The 22,291-nt window shown below is 44.4% G+C and overlaps 1 protein-coding gene across 6 annotated transcripts in view; it reads right to left on the reverse strand.

The window, feature by feature from the left end:
- Positions 1-21,188, reverse strand: part of STK32A (serine/threonine kinase 32A) — a 90,324-nt gene extending 69,136 nt beyond the window's left edge. For 2 of the 6 annotated variants that reach the window (XM_008172498.4, XM_042850847.2), the window contains exons 1-3: positions 21,051-21,188; positions 20,804-20,877; positions 15,387-15,561 (exon numbers count right to left, since the gene is read on the reverse strand). In XM_008172498.4, the coding sequence (XP_008170720.2) occupies positions 15,387-15,438 (52 nt within the window). In that variant the 5' untranslated portion in view covers positions 15,439-15,561; positions 20,804-20,877; positions 21,051-21,188. Of the gene's footprint in view, positions 1-15,386; positions 15,562-20,793; positions 20,878-21,050 lie in introns of all 6 variants that reach the window. The other 4 variants (XM_042850848.2, XM_042850851.2, XM_042850850.2 and 1 more) reach the window with 4 other exon arrangements.
- Positions 21,189-22,291: the final 1,103 nt, after the last annotated feature.

The following is a 22,291-nucleotide window of genomic DNA, read 5'->3' on the forward strand; positions in this document are numbered from 1 at the left end:
CATAGTCCTCAGCACAGTGCTCTGGAAGCGTACGTATGGAGGCTTGACCATGAGCAATAGGAAGGAATTGGAGAAGCAGTTTGTCCGTGCTGCCTCTTATATTCCCAGTTCAGAGTTAATCAATAGAGGGCGAGATAAAGGCATAGGCATGGACCAATGAACACTGAAGAGTCTTCTGGTTTCATGCGCATGGTGCATCAACTCACTCACAGTGAATACCCACAGGGACCAGCACTCAATGAAGAGTTGCGTTCTGCAGCCACCATAAAGAGATGAAACCAGTATGATCCTCATCATTTACCGGGCACACCTAATGTGCTCTACAAGAAACAGTCCGCACCTAAAAGGCTTTCAGTCTAAATACATATTGCCATTTCATAGTCTGAAGGCTTTTCTCCTCTATAATGGCCACTCCACCTGAATTCCATTTTGAATTTTAAGTGAAATCAAAGTGAAAGAGCTTGCTTTAAAAACCAAAATAAATTGACACCTGGGTTACAACTAACGTAGGTCTGGCCCAGAGAGGTTAAGCTTCATTGACTGCTTACAACAGTCCTAAGGGAGTTAGGAGTCCAGCTCCCTAAGGCCCCTTTGAAAATCACTTCCTAGATGTCTCATCAGAGCTAGAGAGGAGCACTTCCCAGAGTCAATTTGGGAAGACAGAGTGGGGGTATTCTCATGCTCCTCCCACAATCAAGTCTCCACCTACCCCAATTTCAGAGGATTTACAGCAGGTTTAAGTGCGACCAAGAAAGCCATCCCGGGCTCCCTAGGTGCCCAGGTTCACCATGCTGACGACACCCTCTAATCCTTTCATTCTCCAGCACCAGTTTCCAACCACACCTCTCACGTGAAAACTCCTTCCTGGTAGATTCCATGATGTGCTACTGGCACTGGATTCTGAGGCCCAGGAAGAGATTCTAAGTTACCCTCCCTTAGTCTGAAGGCTAAATAAGTGTAGTGAGTTTGGAAATCTTGTTTTCATGGCACCACTAGTGTGTGAGCACCTTCTGCTTCAACCTCTACTAAACTCTCTTCTTCTTTGTTTCTTAGACCAAAGGCTCCCTTGGAAAGCCCAGCTGTCCTCTAATTGCCATCTGCTGCCTTGTTCATTAGCTGAACTGAATTGCACAGAAACCAAGAGCCATTTGTCCCCAAAGCATTTTATCAGGGGAGATTTGCAGCAAGAATGCTGCTGTAAATCACTCTTCCCCAGCAACAGACACATTCTGGATTCCCCACCAAGGATTCACACAGGATAACAGCCAGAAATACATTCATTTTCTCCAGGATACACTGTCTCGGAGTTGAAACAAGGGCATCTCACTATGGTAACAGGACAGACACAGACTGACATGAAGCTACAGCTTCGCTGTACACAACAGTACAAAGAACTCAGAATGCCATCAAAATGTAAGCCCCAGCTTAACCTCATACTTTTAAAATATTGTTCATATAGAAATGAACATGTTTTCCAAAGACAGAAACTAACACGGCAGTAATGTAAACTGGGCCTCTTTCAACACAAACAACATGTTACATAGAATTCACCATACGACATCAGACATCAGGTCTGGTACTGGCCTCCAGCACTGTTCAATATATGATATTCCAGAGAAAGGGTGAAAACACCCATAACACATCTGGCCAGAAGTGTGAAACTAGAAGTGTTGGTGGCGGTAAATTTCTTCTTCTCTCCAGAGACTGAATGTACTTATGCTGAATGGGTATCTACACAGAGAACAATCCATAAGGTAGAGGAACAAATAGGTCTTTTTCATGGATACTGCTTATTCTTCTAGGGTATCTTGATCTAACTGCACACTCTTCTTTTGTTGCTTACTTAATAGAAATGGATCTAAATCAAACACTTTGACCCAAACACATGCAAGCTTTGGAAACTTCTATGGTTTACACTGGAATTCCCCAGCCTATGTTACACAGGAGGATAGACTCAGTAACGAATTAGCCACTGGGCCAATGGGGCCCGTGCCCAGGGGCCCCGGCCAATTGGGGGGTCCCAGAAAAATGGGCTCTGTGTCCTGAGCCGCTCTGTCTGCCTGGCATTCCTGTTGGGAAGCCCCTGCCCCCACAACCCACTCCCCAGCAGGAGCGCCAGGCGGGTGGAGTGGGGCAAGCCCCCTGTGCCCCGACCCCATTTCCCCAGCAGGAGCACTGGGGGCGGGGGGAGGGAGGGGTGAGACTGCAGGCAGAAGGGGTGAGGAGGGGCCCCCACTTGCTCTGGCACAGGGTCCCAGAAAACCGTAATCCACCTCTGGATAGACTACATGATCATAAGGGTTCCTTCCATCCTTAAAATCTAAACTAGAAGCCAGTCTTCACAAACTTGCACTCTCCAGCTCCATTTTTTGTATTAAGGTATTTACTAACACTTTTAACACAAAGTATACAGCTAACCCAGCTGAGTGAACGCTAAATAACATGACACTTCTGATTTGAAGAACATTTCATTAGGGATGATCATTGTTTCTTACCTATGTTTCTAGCCTCTCACAATGGGCTAATCCAAAAATCTTAGGTGCAAACACTAGCAACCAAAATTTGGAACTAAATCCAAATCTTTTAGTCTGGACCCTGGTCTGCATAATCAAGTATCTTAATTCATTTTAGATGCCATCAGATAAGGAACTATTTCAATCATTCCCATGTCGGAGACAGAATTCATATTACAATTAGGCTTGGCAGAAGTTGACATTTATTTTTTTGCAATTTCCACAATTAATATCAATTTTGATTTTAAGCATTTTTAAGCAATTTCAATTTTCACACTCGTGGGAAATTGGGCGCGGGGGGGGGGGGTACGGTAAGGTCAGTGCTGACAGCGGGGCTGCAGGGGGCTCCTTGCCCAGCTAAGGGCTCTGAGACACCCAGGCACAAGGTACAGAGGAGGCTACAGCCTTGGCCCAGCACAGCAGAGACCCCTGGCCAGGGCTGCAAAGAGGAGTACGAGGGCCCAGGTGCAGGGGAGGCCAGACCGCTGCTGAATGGCTTCTGCTGGGGGACAGTCCTAATACTCCCAGCTGGTGAGTGAGTGACTGGGGCTGCGATAGCAGGGCTGCACATGGCTCTCTGCATAGCTGCGGGGCCGGTGACACAGGAGCCCTGCAGGTGCAAGGTGCAGGGGATGCTGCACTCGCCAAAAATTACCAATGGATTATTTTTTCATTATTTCTGTGTGTCTGGTAAAACAGACGTTTAGCGACAACTAATGATTTAAACTGACTCCTGCCAAGCCTGGTTACAACGTAATGTCAGACAAAGGGACTGGGTTTGAGACAGGGAGCAGGGTTTACACTGCTATAGCTTTAAAGTGTCTGCTGAAGCATGTGTAGGAAATGCCACTTTAATGCCAGAGGCGGTGGTATTTCATATCTGAACCCAGAGTCCAGGACCAATGTTTAGATAAAATATGTGCAAACTAACAAAGCATAAAAAATGTCCTCATGAAGGACACATCACCCCTCAAAAGCCTCATTAAAACCCCATCTGTTAAGCAGCAGTCAAGGATTTAAAGATACTTATCACCCATTCCAGTACAGCTAGAGAAGCAGAAACATATGGTATATAATGGCTTCCATTCCTTCCATCAAACTATACTCCTGATTTCCATTAATGGGAGTTTTGTGCATGCACCAATGGGAGAATAGACTTAAGCCATGTATCTAGAGTACAGTATATACACATACACCTCTCATAATCATGTATGTGCATTTTATAATACTAATACTGCATTCCTTTGGAAAGTTCCTCCAATTTCTGGCTGCTGGCTTGAACCCAGCCCGAAGTTATAGGTGACAGAAGGTTGTTACAATCTGATGGCTATTTGGTGGCCTTCGTAGAATGACGTGGACCAGATTAACCCCAGTTCCCATTGGAAAGAGGTCCACATCACAAAAAAAACCCTACAACTGGAAATGACCAACCTATGTGTTCGAAGTTTTAGCAGAGGCGCCAAGGAATGGGTGGGCTTGGAAACAGGGAGGGATTTTCTATTCCCAGTTCAGTAAAATTCCCCATCAACTTCATTTGGAACAGAAATTAAGCCAATGCTGAGTTCTTTTGGAAATCCCACCCTGAACTTTCTTCTCACCCATCAGGTCAGGGCTGAGGCACATTGGCAAGGCAGAGTGTTCCCATATTGCCTATGCTGTACTGGATCAGGAGAGGATTTGCACCTCATTCTGCAAGGTACCAAGCTATCTCAGCCAGAGCAGAGGGGGATCAGCACCTCACAGGAAGCGCTTTGGAGGATGGGCCCTCAGTCTCTAGGTCTGTCAATCGGACACCATTTGCCATCACTTAACTGACTGTTTTTCCCCCTTTTCTTTAAGAACAAAAGTCCCTGTCACCCCAGAAAAACAAAGCCCTTTCCCAGTGACGTGAAAGTATCAGCAGTCCCCGGATACAGCCATCGGTGTTCAGGGCAGGACCCAAGCTGGGGAGGAAGGCAGGTGTAAACCACCTTTCTGTCTCCTCCAATCCTGGGGCAATCTGAGACCAAAACAACCCCAGCATAATTTACTGCAGCCTAACAGCCTCAGTCTAAATTACTCCAAGCTGGAGCTGTTCAGTAGGGACCACAGCACTGGTATAGGCTCAGCCAGAGCATCACGTACTCTGTCCTACACCCAGCATGCCGACCCATCTCCTCCCCATATGCCAGCTTTGCACCACCAGGAACTCCCCCTACATTAGAGGGATCTTGGTTCCCCTCTTCAGGGAAGCTCTCCATGCCCCTTTGCACAGGAGTGATGCAAAGAGGATGGCGCTAGGGGCCAGAATCTGGCCCTCCATGAGTGTAGACTGATCCTGACTATATAAGGAATTGAGAGCACCTCATCCGATAGGCCCTTAGTTTGGTTAATACATTTCCTTTTAAAACTAACTAACTAGCTGTAATCTGCAGCTGTACCTACTTGGAGTAAATACTGACGGAAAAATAATGCCGTCATCCTGTTTCACTGGAGGTCAAATTAAACCCCTTGAGAAATCCATTTAAAGGAAGAATCTAACGCAGTTTGAAACAGTCGTATTATAGCAACAATTCTGAAAGTTATCCAAAATGCATTATCATTATTACGTATAGTGCCTAGAGACCCCAACTGAGATAAGGACCCATTGTGCTAGTTACTGTACAGTCCACACAGGCAGACAAACTTGTGTTAGTGGGGCTTGCACTAAATAGCTGTGCAGACATTGCGACTCGGGCTGGAGCTCAGGTTCTCAAGCCTGGGGGGTCGGGCGTGAGTCCCGCTACCACAAGCCTGCAGACCTAGGCTGAGAGGCTCCCATATAGACATGCCCTAAGTGACTTGTTCAAGGTCACACAGGAAGGTTGTAGCAGAGCAGGGAACTACACCCAGCTCTCCGGAGCCCCAGTCTATTGACTTCACGTCTCTGTTCTGCAAAATTCATCATTTTGACTGGGTGGGTATTCTCAAGCCACTTGTATTCTTAGCAAAACTAAAGACCTTTTAGAATAATTAAATACTGAACTATCACAATACAGAGACTCTGCTAAATGACTGCACAAGTAGATACACCTCTATAGGGGCATGCGTTTGGATGCATGTTATTTATACCCACAACATCTTTCTTACAAATAGATGTTTATTTCCTGAGTAACGGGAGTAATGAGGTATTGTTATGTGTCACCGTTTGACAAATGCACATTCCATCTTACAGGAAATATTAAAAAGATCCCTTTGTGAATGAAACCCCAGCAGAGAGAAGCCATTAAGGAATTTTGGTTACTTGTTAGGAATTATCAGAATGGAAAATCCTCCCCATTGTTAATCAAGTTATTTACAGAATGCCTTTCCCAGCACAATGGATCCCTGGGTGCTGTTAAAAGCAATATAAAAAACCCATGAGGATATTATGATAACAAAACGGTATGGGTTGCTGGAGTGAATAAAAGTCATGCACAATAGTGGTTTGCCACTGTGGCTTGACAGTGGGACCCTACGTTACTGTACAGCAGACCCAGGCAAGGAACGATTCACATTATTTTACGATCAGCTGAGCAGTGAGTGTGCTTAGTGCAGTACAGAAAGTGATGAGACTGTAGAGTCAGATGCAGATCTGTTACATATGTATCATATTTATATTACATTAGCCCTAGGAGGCTTGGTCAGAATCATGATCCTGTTGTGCGAGGCGCTATACAAATCCAAACACAAGAGACGGTGCCTTCCCCCAAGCAAGTCCCAGAAACACGTACTCCAAGTCCTGCGCTAATTGCTGATCAACAAACATGGAACCTGCCAGGCTACTGAGCCACATAAAACGAACGTCCTAGTAAAAGTCTGTCAAACTACCATTTTAACTTATTCATGGGCTCACGAACACCTTTCTTCTTTAAATGTCTTGGCATCTGGCACCGGGTATTAATTGACATTTATCACTGATGTTGTCAGGCTAGCAGTACCAAGGGATACATTATTAATGCTATTTAGGCCAATGTACAGAATGAGCCATTTCTAGAGATAGAAACAAACAGACAGGTTTCTTCTGAATGAGTCCATTAGTTAAACAACACAAAACACAAACAAATCAAACCCCCTCCCTCCACCCCTCCCACTAGCTCAGTAAAAAATGACCTTGTTTTAAAAGAACTCCAACCAGAAACCTTTCAAATATTTGGCTCTATCATCTGCCTCTACAGCTAGTTGATGCTTTTGGAAAGATGATGATCCAGGAATATGATATTTGTCCAACATACCAATAGTGCCTGATTTCAGGTCAAAGTACGTAACACTCCTCTCTCCAATAGTGACTGAACAGTAGTTAATGATCTTCACAATGGGTTCCCCACACTATAAAACACAGTCTCCCAGCCAAATCCTCTCCTCTCTAGCTCTCTGCTGACTTCTTGTCCACTCTCACCAACATGCCTTTCCAAATCTCCCCAGGGACTATGGGAGTGATCAATCTAGGTACCAGTAATTATCCATACATCTGTGATGGGTTGCCCCCTCTTTCGGGGTGCCACCTGATGTATTGGGGTACCACCAGCCTGGGCTCCCTCACTGTCCTGCTACGCCAGGCCCTCAAGCCTCCTCTAGCACATACACAGGTAGAGCCACACCCAGCTGCAGAAAGACACAGACACTGAGGTCAGCTCTGCGTGGGAAGACTCAGCTCGGGGATTGCCCAGCACTCAAGTGCACACCCACTCTGGAGTGTAAACCCAAAATTGTATTGTCTTGCACTGCACAGAGAATTGTAGAGCGTAAGCTCATGAAATTCACCCCCTCCCTCAATGTGGAGGTAGATATGCTCAGCTTTTTGCTCCCCAGTTATGAATTGCACAAATATGTTTATGAAACTGCATTCAGTGTACCTATTTTTTGGTTCAGCCATGCCTTGGACTGAAACAGGGGTCGGCAACCTTTCAGAAGCGATGTGCCGAGTCTTCATTTATTCACTCTAATTTAAGGTTTTGCATGCCAGTAATACATTTTAACGTTTTTAGAAGGTCTCTTTCTATAAGTCTATAATATATAACTAAACTATTGTTGTATGTAAAGTAAATACGTTTTTTAAAATGTTTAAGAAGCTTCATTTAAAATTAAATTAAAATGCAGAACCCCCCCCCCCCGGATGGATGGCTAGGAACCGGGCAGTGTGAGTGCCACTGAAAATCAGCTCGCATGCCGCCTTCGGCACGTGTGCCATAGGTTGCCTACCCCTGGACTCAAGTATCAAGTTAGTCTGTATCTACAAAACAACAAGGAGTCTGGTGGCACCTTAAAGACTAACAGATTTATTTGGGCATAAGCTTTCGTGGGTAAAAACCTCACTTCTTCGGATGCATCCGAAGAAGTGAGGTTTTTACCCCAGGACTGAACATTTAGGAAGTGATTTTCAAAATTAGGTGCATGGAAAAATGCATGCATAATTGTGCACCTTATTTGTGCTGGCAACGAATAGGTCAGGTACCTGCTTGAACATACAGCCAGCAGCACATCTAGGGGTCCATCTGCATACTCAGTTTCTCAATCTATGTATGCAATCAGAACCACTGCATAGCCCAGTTAGTCATGCAATTCAACATGCACTTTAATGAGATGTGTATTATTGCAAAAAATGACACGGACATTCACATTTTGTGGCCCATCACATTTTCCATGCCTCAGCTGGAAGTTTATGGCAGGTGAGTCCTCAATGGAAGGTGGGATCTGAGGACACGTTTATGGCAAGGATTCTCAACCCCTGGTCCATGAAACACTTACTGCTTGTCCACAGAGATTTGGCAGGTATGTGATGCTGGCTTTCATTGTTTGCAGCTGCTACTTCGCATTAAAAGAGTCCCAAAGCATATATTCAATGCTTTCCTAATATCACTTGTCCATGTCAGTAAAGGCCATAGCTATCACAGGGATTGGAAGATTGGAAATAGGGAAGGGACAATCCATAAGATCAGATATGAGAGGGAAAGTGTCCATGAGACGCTGTCTGAATTAAGGCAAGAGCCACACTATGAAAGAGTTTGAGAATCTCTTTCCTACAGTCGTGAGAGACAAAATCACTGAGAGCCGGATTCTGCCACTCTTACTCATGCTGAGTAGTACATTACTCCAGAAACACACCCACTGAAATCAAGGGAACTACTCACAGAGTAATGTACTACTCTGGTGTGAGAGTAAGGGTGACAGAATCTGTCCCTAAATAAGTAGATAAATACAATTTATAAGCAAGTCCTTCGATTTAAGTACTTGCCAAGAGTAATTTATCATGCAATTGACATTCAGGGTCTTTCAACTGCTCTCCTGTTAACTGAGCCCAACAACACTGACGGGAGAATATACTTGAGCAGGCAATTACCTGATGTGCAGATGCAATTAGGGCCCAGTACTGGGAGATGCTGAGTTCCTCCCGGCAGTTGCTCAGCACCTTCAGCTCCTATTGACTTCAAGGAATATTTTTTTTATAGTGCCCAAAAGTTGCTGGGCCCTTTACAGCACAAACAGAAACACACAGTGCCTGCCAAGAAGGGCTTACAACACAGAAGTGGTGATGCATAAGGTTAACAAACAGCACGGAGAGGATGGGAGGAGGTAGAACAAAGGTTATAGCAATAAGGCAATCCAAAGCCCCTTAGAAGTCTATCATTGTCTTTCCATTGGCTTCAGTAGGCGGAAGATCAGGTCCTCAGTGAGACTTAGTCAAAACAAGAACCAACTAATAAAAATAACTCCTTTTAAATAACATTATCAAGCATGAATTACCCTGACAACTAGTAGCTCTGATATTCTGTTCATTTAAAGATTGTTTTGAATGCTTATTTTAAATGAACATTAGACTTATGGGATTCATGCAGATTGTCAAACATCTGCACTTGGCATTGAGTATTACCGTTATTGTATTGTGGTAGTGCCCAGAGCCCCCAATCAGGATCAGAACCCCATTGTCCTAGGCCCTGCACAAATGGAATGGAAGAGATTGTCCCTCCCCCCAAAGAGCTTATAATCATAAAAGAACAGATTTAATTGGAAAATGTAATAAAAGACACTGCCCAGCACAAAACATCCAACCTATTTTACTTGGAGGAAAATAAAAGCACAGGTTTTTACAATCAGCTGTTTAGGACAGACCATCCCATAGAGGGATAATGATTTCAAAAGTGTCCATGCCACAGTTCCTATTAGCGTCCACATTTGAGGGAGGAATTTTAAGTTCACTTTAAGAGAGGCAGTGAGATGACAGCTGGTTAGGAGACAGGAAGGGCACCTGGGCTCTATTTCTGAATCTGCCACTGGCTCATTATGGACTTGCACTTGCTGAAGTCAATGGAATCTTTGTCACTGACTCCAATGCGCACCCGATCAGATATTATGTAAATCTGGGCAAATCATTTATCTTCTCTGTGCATCACTTTTACTGACTGTATAATGGAATTAATATCACATATAAAGTGCTTTGAGAGCTTTGGATGAATGGTTATGCATGTGCACATTTATGATAATGATGATAATGCTGTGCAGGTTGTAGCATGATCAGAATCTGCCTGCAAACAGTATAAAGTTATTTTTTAAGTTACGCTCCTCAACTTACACCATAGCATTAATACTTTTCATTTGCCATTCCAGTGTGAATTAAAGCTCTGAAAGCTTCCCTGTTCAGGAAAGCATTTACTCACATGCTTAACTTTAAGCAAGTGCTTCAATCTCATTGAGTTCAAAGGGACTTAAACACATACTTTAAATGCTTTCCTGAATAGGGAAAGATTTTAGCACATTACGTGTTTTCCTGAATTGGGGTCTATGTCTGGAGAATCCTCCCCTAAGGAGGGAAATCCTTCGCTTTCTGCCATGTCTCCCACGCATCACAGTGTTTATGAATAGTTCTAGTGTATTTAATCCTTTGAGATGTGACGTTAACGATCAGACATGCTTTTCTCTTGTCTACAGATGAAAAGGAAGTCATTACTAACATACGTATCAAATTCACGGAACTTTTTGACCCCTGCACGGCATGTGGCAACAGTGCTTCACATTTGGAAAACCCAACTCCATTTTCCATATAATGGATTTACACATCTAAGCTGAATGCCCTGTCAGCTTTCATTCATTACAACCAGCCACATTCCAGACAAACCCCAATGCTCCTCTCACAGGAAAGCACCTGTCCTGAAAGATTAATGGAAGCTAAGACAGTTGCTTTGCAGAGGGTACTGCGTCTCTTACCAATGTATTTAATTTTCAGTTTATAAAAGTGTCCATCAGCAAAGCCATGTTGCTCTGATGTTATGCAAGGCATGTCAAATCCATGGGAAATGAATGAGACCCAGCTAATGTGATGAGAAGTCTCCTTGTCACCAACAATCTCCCAGCCATGCCACTCCAAGGAAGGCCAGGGGAAAAGTGAAAATCACCCACCTATACTGCTGAGTCAGTGCTGGCAGCTAATTATGACAGAGGCCAATACTGAGCATTCGAATGTACAGCAATAAGAGGTGCAACCTCCAGGAGAATCTCAAAATGGAGGTTTTTTTCCATCATTTTTTCCAATTACTTTAATGCAAAATAACCAACAGTAGTTTAATAATAATCAGGGAGTGAGGCCAGCAGCCAGTTTAGCCCAAGTGCAGGCTAGTGTTGTCCGTGTACTTACTCAGCATTTATTATGAGGCCAGCGATCCGGTAAGCAATAATGGAAGTGGTGTATCAGATTTCATAACATAACATCATAAATCCATTCCCTGAGTGAGCTCAGAGAGTGAAATCCTGTCTTAGAGCACCGTAAACAGAAGGTAGGGGAATGGCATGGTAGCAGCCATGAACTGGGGCTGCAAATTCAGGGAAGGATGGCTCAGGATAGCGGAGGGAATACACTGCTGTGTGTAATTGCTCTTGCTTTACAAAGGAACAGCGTGTGTCAGCACCTGGGGTTCACTGTGCACTGCAACAAGCAGACTTAGGAGCTGTCCAGGCCCCTAGGCAGCTCTATGCCCTTGAGTCCAGGGCGCGTTAGCTGGTGTACAACCAACGCTCCTCTCCTAGTGCTCTCCGGAGAGCCAGGCAGGCATTCTGCCCAACAGTTGTGCAGCAAGGCAGGCCAGCATTCCCCAGCTCCCCATTTCCATACTGTGGCAGGGTGAAACAGCTGGAAAGGGCTAAGGACTGCTTGCCTGACACACGGTTCAGCAGGGGACTAAAAGAAGGGCTGTATTCTTTTCGTGAAGATGAAGAGAGATACTCAGAGTCCTGCAGTGGCCAGGGCTGTTTTGTGTTACTTCGTGAATTTGGTGTTTGAATAGTAGATTGTGCTCTGAGGCACAGGCCTGAAATAGACTTGGGGGTGGCACTGGTTTCTGCTTGGGCTCCAGCACACACCCCTGCTCCCTATTTTTCAGGCTAACTAAGGAATGCCAATCTCAGCTAACAGTACAGCCTATCAACACCATTCCTGATAATCAGGAAAGGGAGTTCTGGCTGCAGAAACTCCCTTCACCTGAGGCATACTACCCCCATAACACTTCCATCCTTTGCCAGCCTCCACAGAGCTCCAACCCAGGTCCATGGGGTTACAGAGCAAGAGCCTTACCCGCTGCACCACCACACTGTGAAGGCAGATAAGGGAATAGCAGCAATGGCCCTGTAACCAGATGCTGTACCTGCTGACTCAGTAGGATCAGATGACTAGCAGCAGGCTGCTGATTGGACACCACTTTGTATAAAGCTTCCTGTTTCTTCTCTAACCCTGGTCTGAGCAACTGAGCAACTAGTAAACAAAACTGTTCCAACCATTCCAGTATTTTTAACATTTAATATTTTGCTGCCTTTCATCATGCATAAAAATATGAAAGGTTATTGTGAGTGTTATCAAACAGGCACTTCAAAGATTTCATTTTGCAACTGATAAATATCAAATATATTTCATAAGGTGTTGAACCAAACTCAAAACTTACTGTGGAAGTCAAAGTTTCCTAGGATAAACTGAGCATTTTAATGATTAAATACTGTTATCTTTCAGTATTTGACCAGTATTACTTTTAGCTGTCTAGGACAGTAGCTTATATGTTGTGTCACCTGCATTTTATGTATTGTATTTATTTATGTATTGTATTGATGCAGCCATGTGGAAGCATATATGGTAGTTAATAAACTGACTCTCGTTGTGCATCAGGAAATGTTTATGGAGCCATATTTGAAAGGCTGCATCTATAATCATGGCAGCACCAAGACAACTATCTCTCAGAGCTAATATTGTGATAACGCATACTCATGTTCTGTAATACCAACCCTGAGCTCTAGTTTCATGGTGACAACTAGTACGGTGGCCTGGAAGGGCAAAGTTATCAAGACCCTCCAACGATGATACTGGTTGACACTCCTGAAGCAGCTTTCCCACCAAGCCCAAAGCAGGCAGGGAAACACTCAGCCCTCAAGTTGTTTTCCCACCACCCTTAAATCCAGCACTCCTCATGTGACTGAGGTGACTGCCAACCCCCCAAGAAGCTCTCTTATCATTTCCAAAACCCAGCAGTTCTCACCCTCAAATCATCAGGGGATTTGCCTGGCACTTCTCAAAACCAATGGCTCCCAGGGGGAGGATCACTCTTCAAACCCCACCCTCAGGTGGGCATTATAAACCGTCTGGTAGTTGGGCAAGGCAAGTGAAGTAATAGCTGGTGTGTGCAGTCAAAAGGCATGAATGGCTTTTGCTTAACCAATAAGTTTGGGTGATCTGCGATTACAGAATAGGGGCTGTTATGTGGATCTCAGAGTGACATTTCACTCTAGGTGTTTTGTTCATCGTTGAACTTATCTATCCCATTGAAAATTGAGGTTATTGACAGCCTGATAATTAAAGAGCCTGAACTGGAGGAAGATGGAAGAGAAGGCCTTTCTTCCCAGAAGGCTGAGTCTCTTGTATCCCTTATCAGAGGAAGTAGCCTTTGAGTGCTCTTGCTTGGGCCGCTTTGTAACCACCTGCACCACCAGGGAGTTTGGCAGAGGGTGAGAAAACAAGAACTCTTCCCCCTGGGATGGGACAAAGTAGCACTTCTTAGCCCTCTTAGGAGTGGGAGCACAAGAAGCAGGGGTGTGCCAGACCGCCTTTGCTAGATCCATGATGGCCTTGTTGATGGGGAAGGACACTCTGGGACGGGAGGGTTGCAGAATGTCTAGTAAGCTGTGCTGAGGCTCCTGAGTTTCCTCCAGCTGGATTTGTAGCTCTGCCACTACTCTGTGCATAAGCTCTTGGTATTTTTTAAAGTCATCCAGCAGAGACGGAGAAGATGGAGAGGCTGCCTCATCCAGTGACCCTGATGAGATTGATCCTGGAACCACTGGAACTGTCAGATCCTCCTTCCTCCTCCAAATACTTCAAAGGGGCTGGTTGCGTACGGCCAGGTAATGGTAAACAGAATTTGTGCACCGAGCCTGGGTGTCTGGGGTAGGGTTCCCATGATCCCCAATATTGACAATAAAATGTCTCCACTAATGGAGGGGGGACCCCACAGCATAGGGTACCACCTGTGTCTGTTTGGAGGTTGGAACCCTCATCTTCTAGGGCTTCTGTCTGGGGCCACCTCTCCTCAGTGCCCCAAAGAATCCTGTGGAGCCTCCGACTGATCGGAAGCAAAGGCCGGATCCCTGATCACCAGCAGGATCAACAGTACCAAGGACTGTGCTTCAAGGTTGGTGGGTGAAAGGGGGAATGATTCCACCTCCTTGTGACAGACTCCTCCTCTGGTGTAACAACATCCCAGAATATACATGGATCCAATAGGATCTGTGAATGCGGATGGGGAGAGTAAATATGTCTTCCGGGGAAATGCATGTCTCCGACTGTCCTGGAGTATGAGGAGAGTCCACTGGTGAAGCTGGCTGATCTGGAGACTCTTTGGTCACCATGGCAGTCAGCTCCCACCGGGACCATGTTGCTATCGTACAGCCTCGGTACCCGAAGTGGATGGGAGCACTAGGAGCTGTCTATCCTGAGTCTTCACCACCAGTGCCGGTTTTGGAACTGTTCGATACATACCCTTGTACACCTCCTTCTCTTGTTGAAAAGATATAGTTGGGCCTAAGACAGGTGCGCTGGCTTTCCCGAGTCTGACAGGGTCAGGGAAGGATCCCTTCTTTTCAGGGCAATCTTAGACATAGATAACTTGTCCTTATGTCTATGACAATGCCTCTTTCTCTCCTTTGAAGCCATCTCTTTAGGCTTAACAGAATTAGCTCCATTCCTGAATTAGCTCATACTCAGAGGGTACTGCCTGCTTGTTGAGGCTAATGTACAGGGGAGGGTCCCCAGCCCAGATCTGACTGGGCTTCATTGCCTTCTCCATGACGTATTTTCTGAGTCTCAGTTCCTGACCCTCATGAGTTCTGGGGGGAGAAGAGAGACAGATGCTGCATTTGGCAGAGATGTGAGCATCGCCCAGGCAGTAAAGACAGCATTGATGTTAGTCACTCACAGAAAAGGTGTTAGAACAGGAAACATAGTTTTTGAACCCCAGGACTCTGGGCATAATGCCAGACTTCTTGGGGGAAAAGTCCCTGGGCAGGAGAAAAATGCTATCTAACTATCTATGCTATGCTATACTACAAAAACTACTAAAAAATGAACTCTATACAATTCTTACAGGAATGACACAGCAAAACGGAGCTGAGGACACTGAAGAGTCCAACCCAGACCATGTGGTGGTAAGAAAGAACTTGAGAGATGTCGGCCCGCACCACCCTTTATCCCCAGGGATGGAAGCACAAGGAGAGCTGCAGCGCAGGTGCAAGACAACAAACACTGCTTGCAAGAAAGTGCGGTACCTGGTGCACATGCGTATCCCACGTGTGGAATACACATAGGGACCATCTGTTCTTTTAAACAGAACAGTAAAAAAGTGCTCTTACCCTCTTCATTTTCATCGAAGATCGGTGGCTTGCTGGAGGTGTTTGCGCCCATGGTGAAGTTTGCCCAAAGGTCTCTCGTGCGGTTACATCACCAGCCTGGGATGCATAGCGCTGAAGTTAGCATTACCATCTAGTGCTCTCTCAGAAGATCTGTAGAACTTGCTATGTCTAGAACCTGGGGAAAGAGAAAAGAAGCATCTCACCGTCATTGTCACAGACGAAGGAACATTGCAAATTCGTCGCCACACATTTGCCAGGCTGTTAACGTATGGTGTCAAAACCAAATGAGCCTCAGAAGGGAGAAGAACATCATTATTATTCTTAATCAGCAGCCCCTCACAACTAATCAAGACCAGGGCGCCATTGTGCTAAGCACTGTACAAACCCAGGGGAGTAAACATCAAGGATCCAACTGTGCACACCTTATACTGATGAGTCCTCACTCCCAGGAGTAGTTCCATTGACTTCAGCTGGTCTTCTCACAAGGGTAGATGCTCATCACTATGAATGAGTGTTGCACAACTGGGCCCCAAACCAAAGTTAATCTTGCTCATAAACCTTAAGAAACATGTTACACAGGCTTCATGCCATACGCCCCAGGTACCTCAAATTTCCATTGACTATAGTACGATTTGACAGTGCACTGGGAGTGCAGGATCAGGCCCACAGTCTCTTTAACATGATATTATTCTAAGTCTGCTGGCTGCGTATGTTACTATGCGAGGGAAGTAAGTTGTAACAGTGGGTTCTTACATATTAAAAAAATGTAAGATCCTTGCCTGTATATAGTGTTTATTGAAAATTCAATCTAATAGCATGTTTGAAAGAGAATGAAATAAAGAACTTTAAGGCACAGGAAAGACTGGGTGGGGCTGAGTGAACACTAAAAACAATTCCACAAATAATCACCGTGCATTTTTCGGGCTGGGAGTAATGTGAGTAGGGAATCAGAATGTGGCCCTCAATGAATTTTCTTCAGCCATGCCTCAGGTATTTGCTTCCCACACACCTTCATGCAATTAAGTTTTTCTGCGTGAAAGTTCATGGGAACTGAATTTTAAAGTCACGCGTTTTAAGTTACCAGGAGTGAGAAGACAAACTGGAAGTAATGACATTCTCAATTCAACCACGGGAAGAGAAATAATACCATGTTACCTGTCTGACCAATCCCAACTAACCAACACAGCTCAGACAGTAAATACTCACAGCTGTCTGAGATCAAGCCAGAGAGTTAAAAGAACCTTCTAAAAATAATAAAATTCCTTCAATTAATGAATAAATTAGAGGAAATTGCAAATCAGCTCATGGCAAATGATATCCTCAGTTTAGGAATTATATAAGGTTACAGATTTTCTTTACCATTAATCAATCCACTGTAAAATTTGATTTTCAATTACAGTGGGCATGGTTATCTATTACTCACTAATTACGAATGTCAAATAAATTTACTGTGGGCATGGTCATCCATTACTGAATATTAACGAATGCAAAAGAAATTGTTCTTTCAACTTCCTTCACAGAAACATTTTAACTTATTCGTATTTATCTTTTGTAGTTCCAATTCCATGATGTCTGTTACCTAAGGGTATGAGTGTGTGGAAGGAGGTTACTAGAAGACATTATCTTAATAAATAATACCATAAATAATACCACTTTAAATCTTCATAGAACCTCACACCCTGACCTCAACATTCTTTGCAAATATTAATTGTTCATCATAAACCTCTCTACGAGGTATGACAGGTAAGTATTTTAGATCACACAGCAAGCTAGATGCAGAGCCAGGAGCAAAACCCAGGAGTCCTGAGTCTCACACCCTCTACTGTAAGCATTAGGAACTCAATTCATTATTCTTTTGGTGGCCAGAATTCCCACTGCAGACAATGAGAGTTCCAGGGGTGACGGGATGGTGCTGCAGATGATGTTATAACTCACCTACTGCACAGCTCATCCTTTACGTGTTTACATATAGACCATTAATATAGGCTTATTTTTATATTAGCACCTCAAGCTACACACACACACACACACACCGCTTATTCCCTGTGATAGCTAGATACAGTACAGAAATTAAAATGAGAGAACAACAGTCTACATGTCCATCCATGGGTGGGAGGGCTTCAACCTTACAGGGGAGGCTTTGCAGGCGATTCAGATTTTTCTGTGACCATTTAAGGGTAGAATGCAAGCTAATTAAAAAAAATGGGAACTATCCTCTGTAAGCAGAACTAACAGGTTGATTCAGCAAGATACATGATTTAATTAAAAGTGGCAAAACTCTCTGTATTGCAACATAAAAAAGGAAGGATCATTAAAAACAGAATACACAGAGGTCGAAGGAAAGATTATGGATATGAACCTGAAGTCCTTACTCACTCAAAACTGCCATGGTAGGCCAATGGGAATTGTATCTGAGTAAGGACTGCTGGATCAGATGCTAAAATGGTTAACATTTTATTCATGTGGTCTTCTTTGGACAGATGAAAATCACTATGAAGTTAGAAAGGAAGTCATGTGGGGAGAGAATGAGGGGGAAAGAAAATAGATGGGGCAGCAAAACAGATTGGTTGCAAACACTGCTTAAAACAAAAAATATTAAGTTGGCCAAAAATGCCCATTGTAGAATGAAACGCATACAAGGCCAAATGGAGTGTGGAACTCTAGAAAATGTGACATCTTCATAATCCAGGGATCATGGCAGAAAACTGAGCAGAGCCAGGCAGCGCTGTGGTGCGGGAGCAGACCCAACAAGGTGGGAAGCGGGTGCTGATCATACACAGCTTGGAAAGTAGACTACAGAACAGAGTGAGATGAATGCTACAGCAAACAGGGAAAGAGAAACACAGAGGAGGTTTCTTTCTAAGACTGGCTTCATGAGTGGGGCTTGATTGTGGGCGGGGGTCTTGTTTTGTTCCTCTTCAATCAATAAAGATATTTGAAACAGAGAAAGAAGGGCAACCAGCTCTGACCTTGACCCATGTGGTTTGTCTCCTCTGACTAAGCTTTTGACTCCCTCCTGACTGTGAGTTCTCTCTCACATAAACAAACACGCTAGCTCACCTCTCACCATCCCATTCTCTTTCCTGCCCGCTTCCATTTTCCCTGCAGCTTCACACTCCAGCTTCTTCTCGCTAACTTTTGTTTTTGTTTCCAAAGCTTAGAAATGCAATAGCACAAACTCACTGCCAGCCTCAGACCCTGAGTCAGGAAAGGTTAACGCTAAGAATGTGCTGAAGTCCCCTTGAAGTCAAAAGTTAAGCACGTGTTTAAGTCTCTCCCGACTTGAGAGCTGAATAAAATGGGCCCAAGCCACTCAGTTTGGTTTTGGATTTCTAACATTCTGAAGTTCGGGGTTAGAGGTGTCAGTTCTAGGAGATGGATTCTATAGAAACTGGTGATTTGTGCAATTCAGACATGGATCTGCAACTGGATTCCAACCCACTCCTCCCTTTGTAGCAGGAGATTTGATTTGGGTTCATCTTTGACCTTAAAGCCAGATTCTGATAACCTTACTCATGACAAAGAGTGCTTTACTCCATGAGTAATCTCACTGGCTTTCACAGGCCGACATGCCGAGAAAGATACCATTTAATGCCAGTAAGGGTAACAAAATCTGGCTGTTACTACTACTTTTTCTAAAATACATTTTATTTCCCTTTCTGAAGTAAAATTATTACAGCATAGGACATGCATTCATCACTGATCCTATACTACTATAAATTAATAACCATCAGCAATTTAGGAGAGGCTGATCCTGTGAGGTGCTGAGTACCAGTAAGAGAGGCTCAGCATCCTCACTTCCCCATGATGTTAACAGGAGTTGAGAGCACTCAGTACCTCACAGGGGATGCCTGCACCGTGCAGAATCAGGCCCACAATGCATCCCATCTCCAGAGTACTTTATAAGCTGAAGCTAATGGCAATTCATCTGAACTGCTGCAATTGAGCTCTTGCTCAGAGCTCACTTTCACTAGCAAAGAGTGAGAAAGTTTGCTTTTTACAAAAGGCTAAAAATGATGCAAACTATTAAAAAAGACCCTGAACCCCAAGTGGTCATTTCACAGGGCTGAAAATATCTCCAATAATAAAACAAATCAGAGCATGATTTCTGCTGCTGCCTTTAAACTGAACAGGCTGAGGAATCACTCCAGACCTTTAACATAAACCCAAGGGCAATACTTTTCCAGCTACAGAACTTACTCTCTGAGCAAACAAGAACACATCAGAAGGATGCTTTGCTCTTACTACAGTAAAAGGCTGCAGTGAAGATAGGTACTTCACGTCTACTAATAAACTCAAAACACAGCCTGTACGACAGTATGTTGTGATAATGGCCATAAAACAGGATCCCATTGTGGCGCCTTCACATTATAGCAAAGCCATCAGCAGCAACTGTTAGAGGTCAGTTGCCATATCCATTATGAGTCCTTGTTGTACTGGAGTTCATAGCTTTTTCATTTGCATCTTGGCAGTACCTCGACACAGGACCTATCCAGAGGGACACAGGTCTTGCTTTCAGTTAAGCTGGCTTCAGAGAGGATGTTTGGGGTAAAATGGGAGACTTGGCTGTATTTATTTAAAATAAGCCATCCTGTACGACGATAATCCTTCTGCACTTTTTGATGTTTCCCTTTTTAAATTTGCCAAGCATTGCTTAACGGTGAAAACCAGCCACTGGTCTTTCCCTAGAGCTAGTGCTATGTTAATACTTTAGGTTAGCATTAGCCTTCATGATCGAATCATTCGCCGTTCCATTAACAGAATGGCAAAGGCTCGAATGACCAGTGCGCCCTATGCCTTGTTAAGAGTAGCACTGGTCATCAGCACGTTTATAGGGATGGGAAGCCCTCACTTAGATTGGGGGGGGGGAGGGTTGACATCAAAGCACCTGCAGACTCATTGTCGTGTCTCCTTTGTTTTCTTTAAGACCAGCTATTTTATCCGCAGCCATTAAAAGAAAAAGAAAAGGCACAGCTATTTAACAATTGCCTCAAGGGGTTTAATCTCACCGTGCAAGTAGCACATCCTTTACAATGGAGCAAGAGCCCCGTAGGATTAAGAACAGGTTTAGAGATGTCTATGAATAATAATAGTCACAGTTAGACTAGCTAGAACAGTCATTCATAAAAGGTTATAAACACACATCCACCAGAACATAAGCCAACCACTGTGCATGGGGGTAGAAGAAAACTTTCCCAGGGGTACATGATCATCTAATTACTAATTAGGGTTTTTTTACATGTTCCTCTGAAGCATCCAGTACTGGACACTACCACAGCAGAGATACAGGACTACATGGACCATTGACTACCCTAAGTTCCTTCCCCAAAGAAATCACACAGTATTCTGAGCCCCCTTGCAAACACTTCGTCACAGAGAAGAAAGTTCAGAAGGGAGCAGACTTTACTTTGAATCACCTTTGCTTCTGATCCTGAGCCGTTGTTCCTTTAGCATTCTTCCTTTGCGGCTTCCACACTTTGAGACATCTGCCCTATTCCAGAAAGTGACTAAGTTATTGCCTGCAAAACATTCAAAGCACTAGCCAACTATTACAGTCGCCCCCCCAGCTAGAGGACTTAAAATCATGCTGAAAGCAGATCAGTAAGGGGATGATGCAGTTACTGGTGGGAGATCTTAGGGAGTCAAACAAAAGAAACCACCTACCTTGCGAGAGGGGAGAAAGCAGCAAAGAGACTGAAATAGGAGCCAGGAGTAGGGCAGCAACAACCTGAAGCTGCAGCTCGGGAAAAATAGCAGCTGTGGGCACTGCACTGCTGTGCAGTTTGGACGGATGGGGGGAAGGGAGGGAGCCAAGTTTCCTTTCTGGGGAGTCTTGGTTTGAGGCAAGTGGACTTGGGATCAGAGAGGAAGAGCCAAGCCTATTGCAGGGAAGTTTCCCTTTGCAGATTGCAGGAGGAGCCTGCAGCAGTCACAAGAGGTGAAATACACCAGAGAGCAGGAGAGAGACATGCAAATGCATGCACACACTGACACAAGGGAGGGAGTAAGGTAGGAGGGGGGAGAGTGGAATAAGTGGGGAGTGTTATTAGTGAGGTAAGGCAAAGTGATAGCTCTAGGATGTGGCAAACCTCTGCAACTGTAGTTAATGCTGATCAGATTGGCACCAGTTCTCCAACTGCAGAAGCACTGAAGGCACGTTGTGTCGCTTAAACACTTAACAGATCAGCACTTTTCAGAGATCCCGTAATAAGACATTTCACAGGTCAAGGGCAAAGACAATCTTTTCCGATCACTCTGCTACTTCTAGGCAGGGTCCCCCCACCCCCAACTTGTGATGGAAATAGGACTGTCTTTGTTTGGAACAGTGCTTTAGAAAATTATTTTTTAGAAATATAAGTGAGGTTATACATTCTGCTACTGATTTAAAATCACAGGGGGGGGAGAGATGGTCAGGATCAGTGACCTAGGCTGAATTCCCTGCCCCATGCACTCTTTGCAAAACAGGCAATTGCCCCCTGCTTTCCTCTCTGCAGAAAGGGCTCAATCCCGCAAGGTGCTGAGCATCATGGGTTCAACCCAGCAAAGCTCTTAAATACATGCTTAACTTCAAGGAAGTGGGTAATCCTCATTGCCTTCAATGGGATGATTTATAAATTTAGAGCTAAGCAGATGCTTAACTGCTTTGCTGGATCAGGGCCAAAGTGTTCAGCACCATGCAGGATCAAGCCCAATTTACCCATCTTCTTCCTAACTGTCCAGCTAAATCCCTATGTTAAAGATTCCAGTCAAGAAGCAGACACACCATGGCACTTCCAACACTAATGAATACAAATAATAAATTGTTGCACTAATAATATAGTGCTTTCACCTCACAGAAGAAGTGCTGAGTTGCCCTCCTATCCATGTGTCTTTGAAGCGAGCTGAGAATGCCTGGCTGCTATGGC

Source organism: Chrysemys picta, chromosome 8, assembly GCF_011386835.1.
Source record: "Chrysemys picta bellii isolate R12L10 chromosome 8, ASM1138683v2, whole genome shotgun sequence".
Taxonomy (NCBI): Eukaryota; Metazoa; Chordata; order Testudines; family Emydidae; genus Chrysemys; species Chrysemys picta.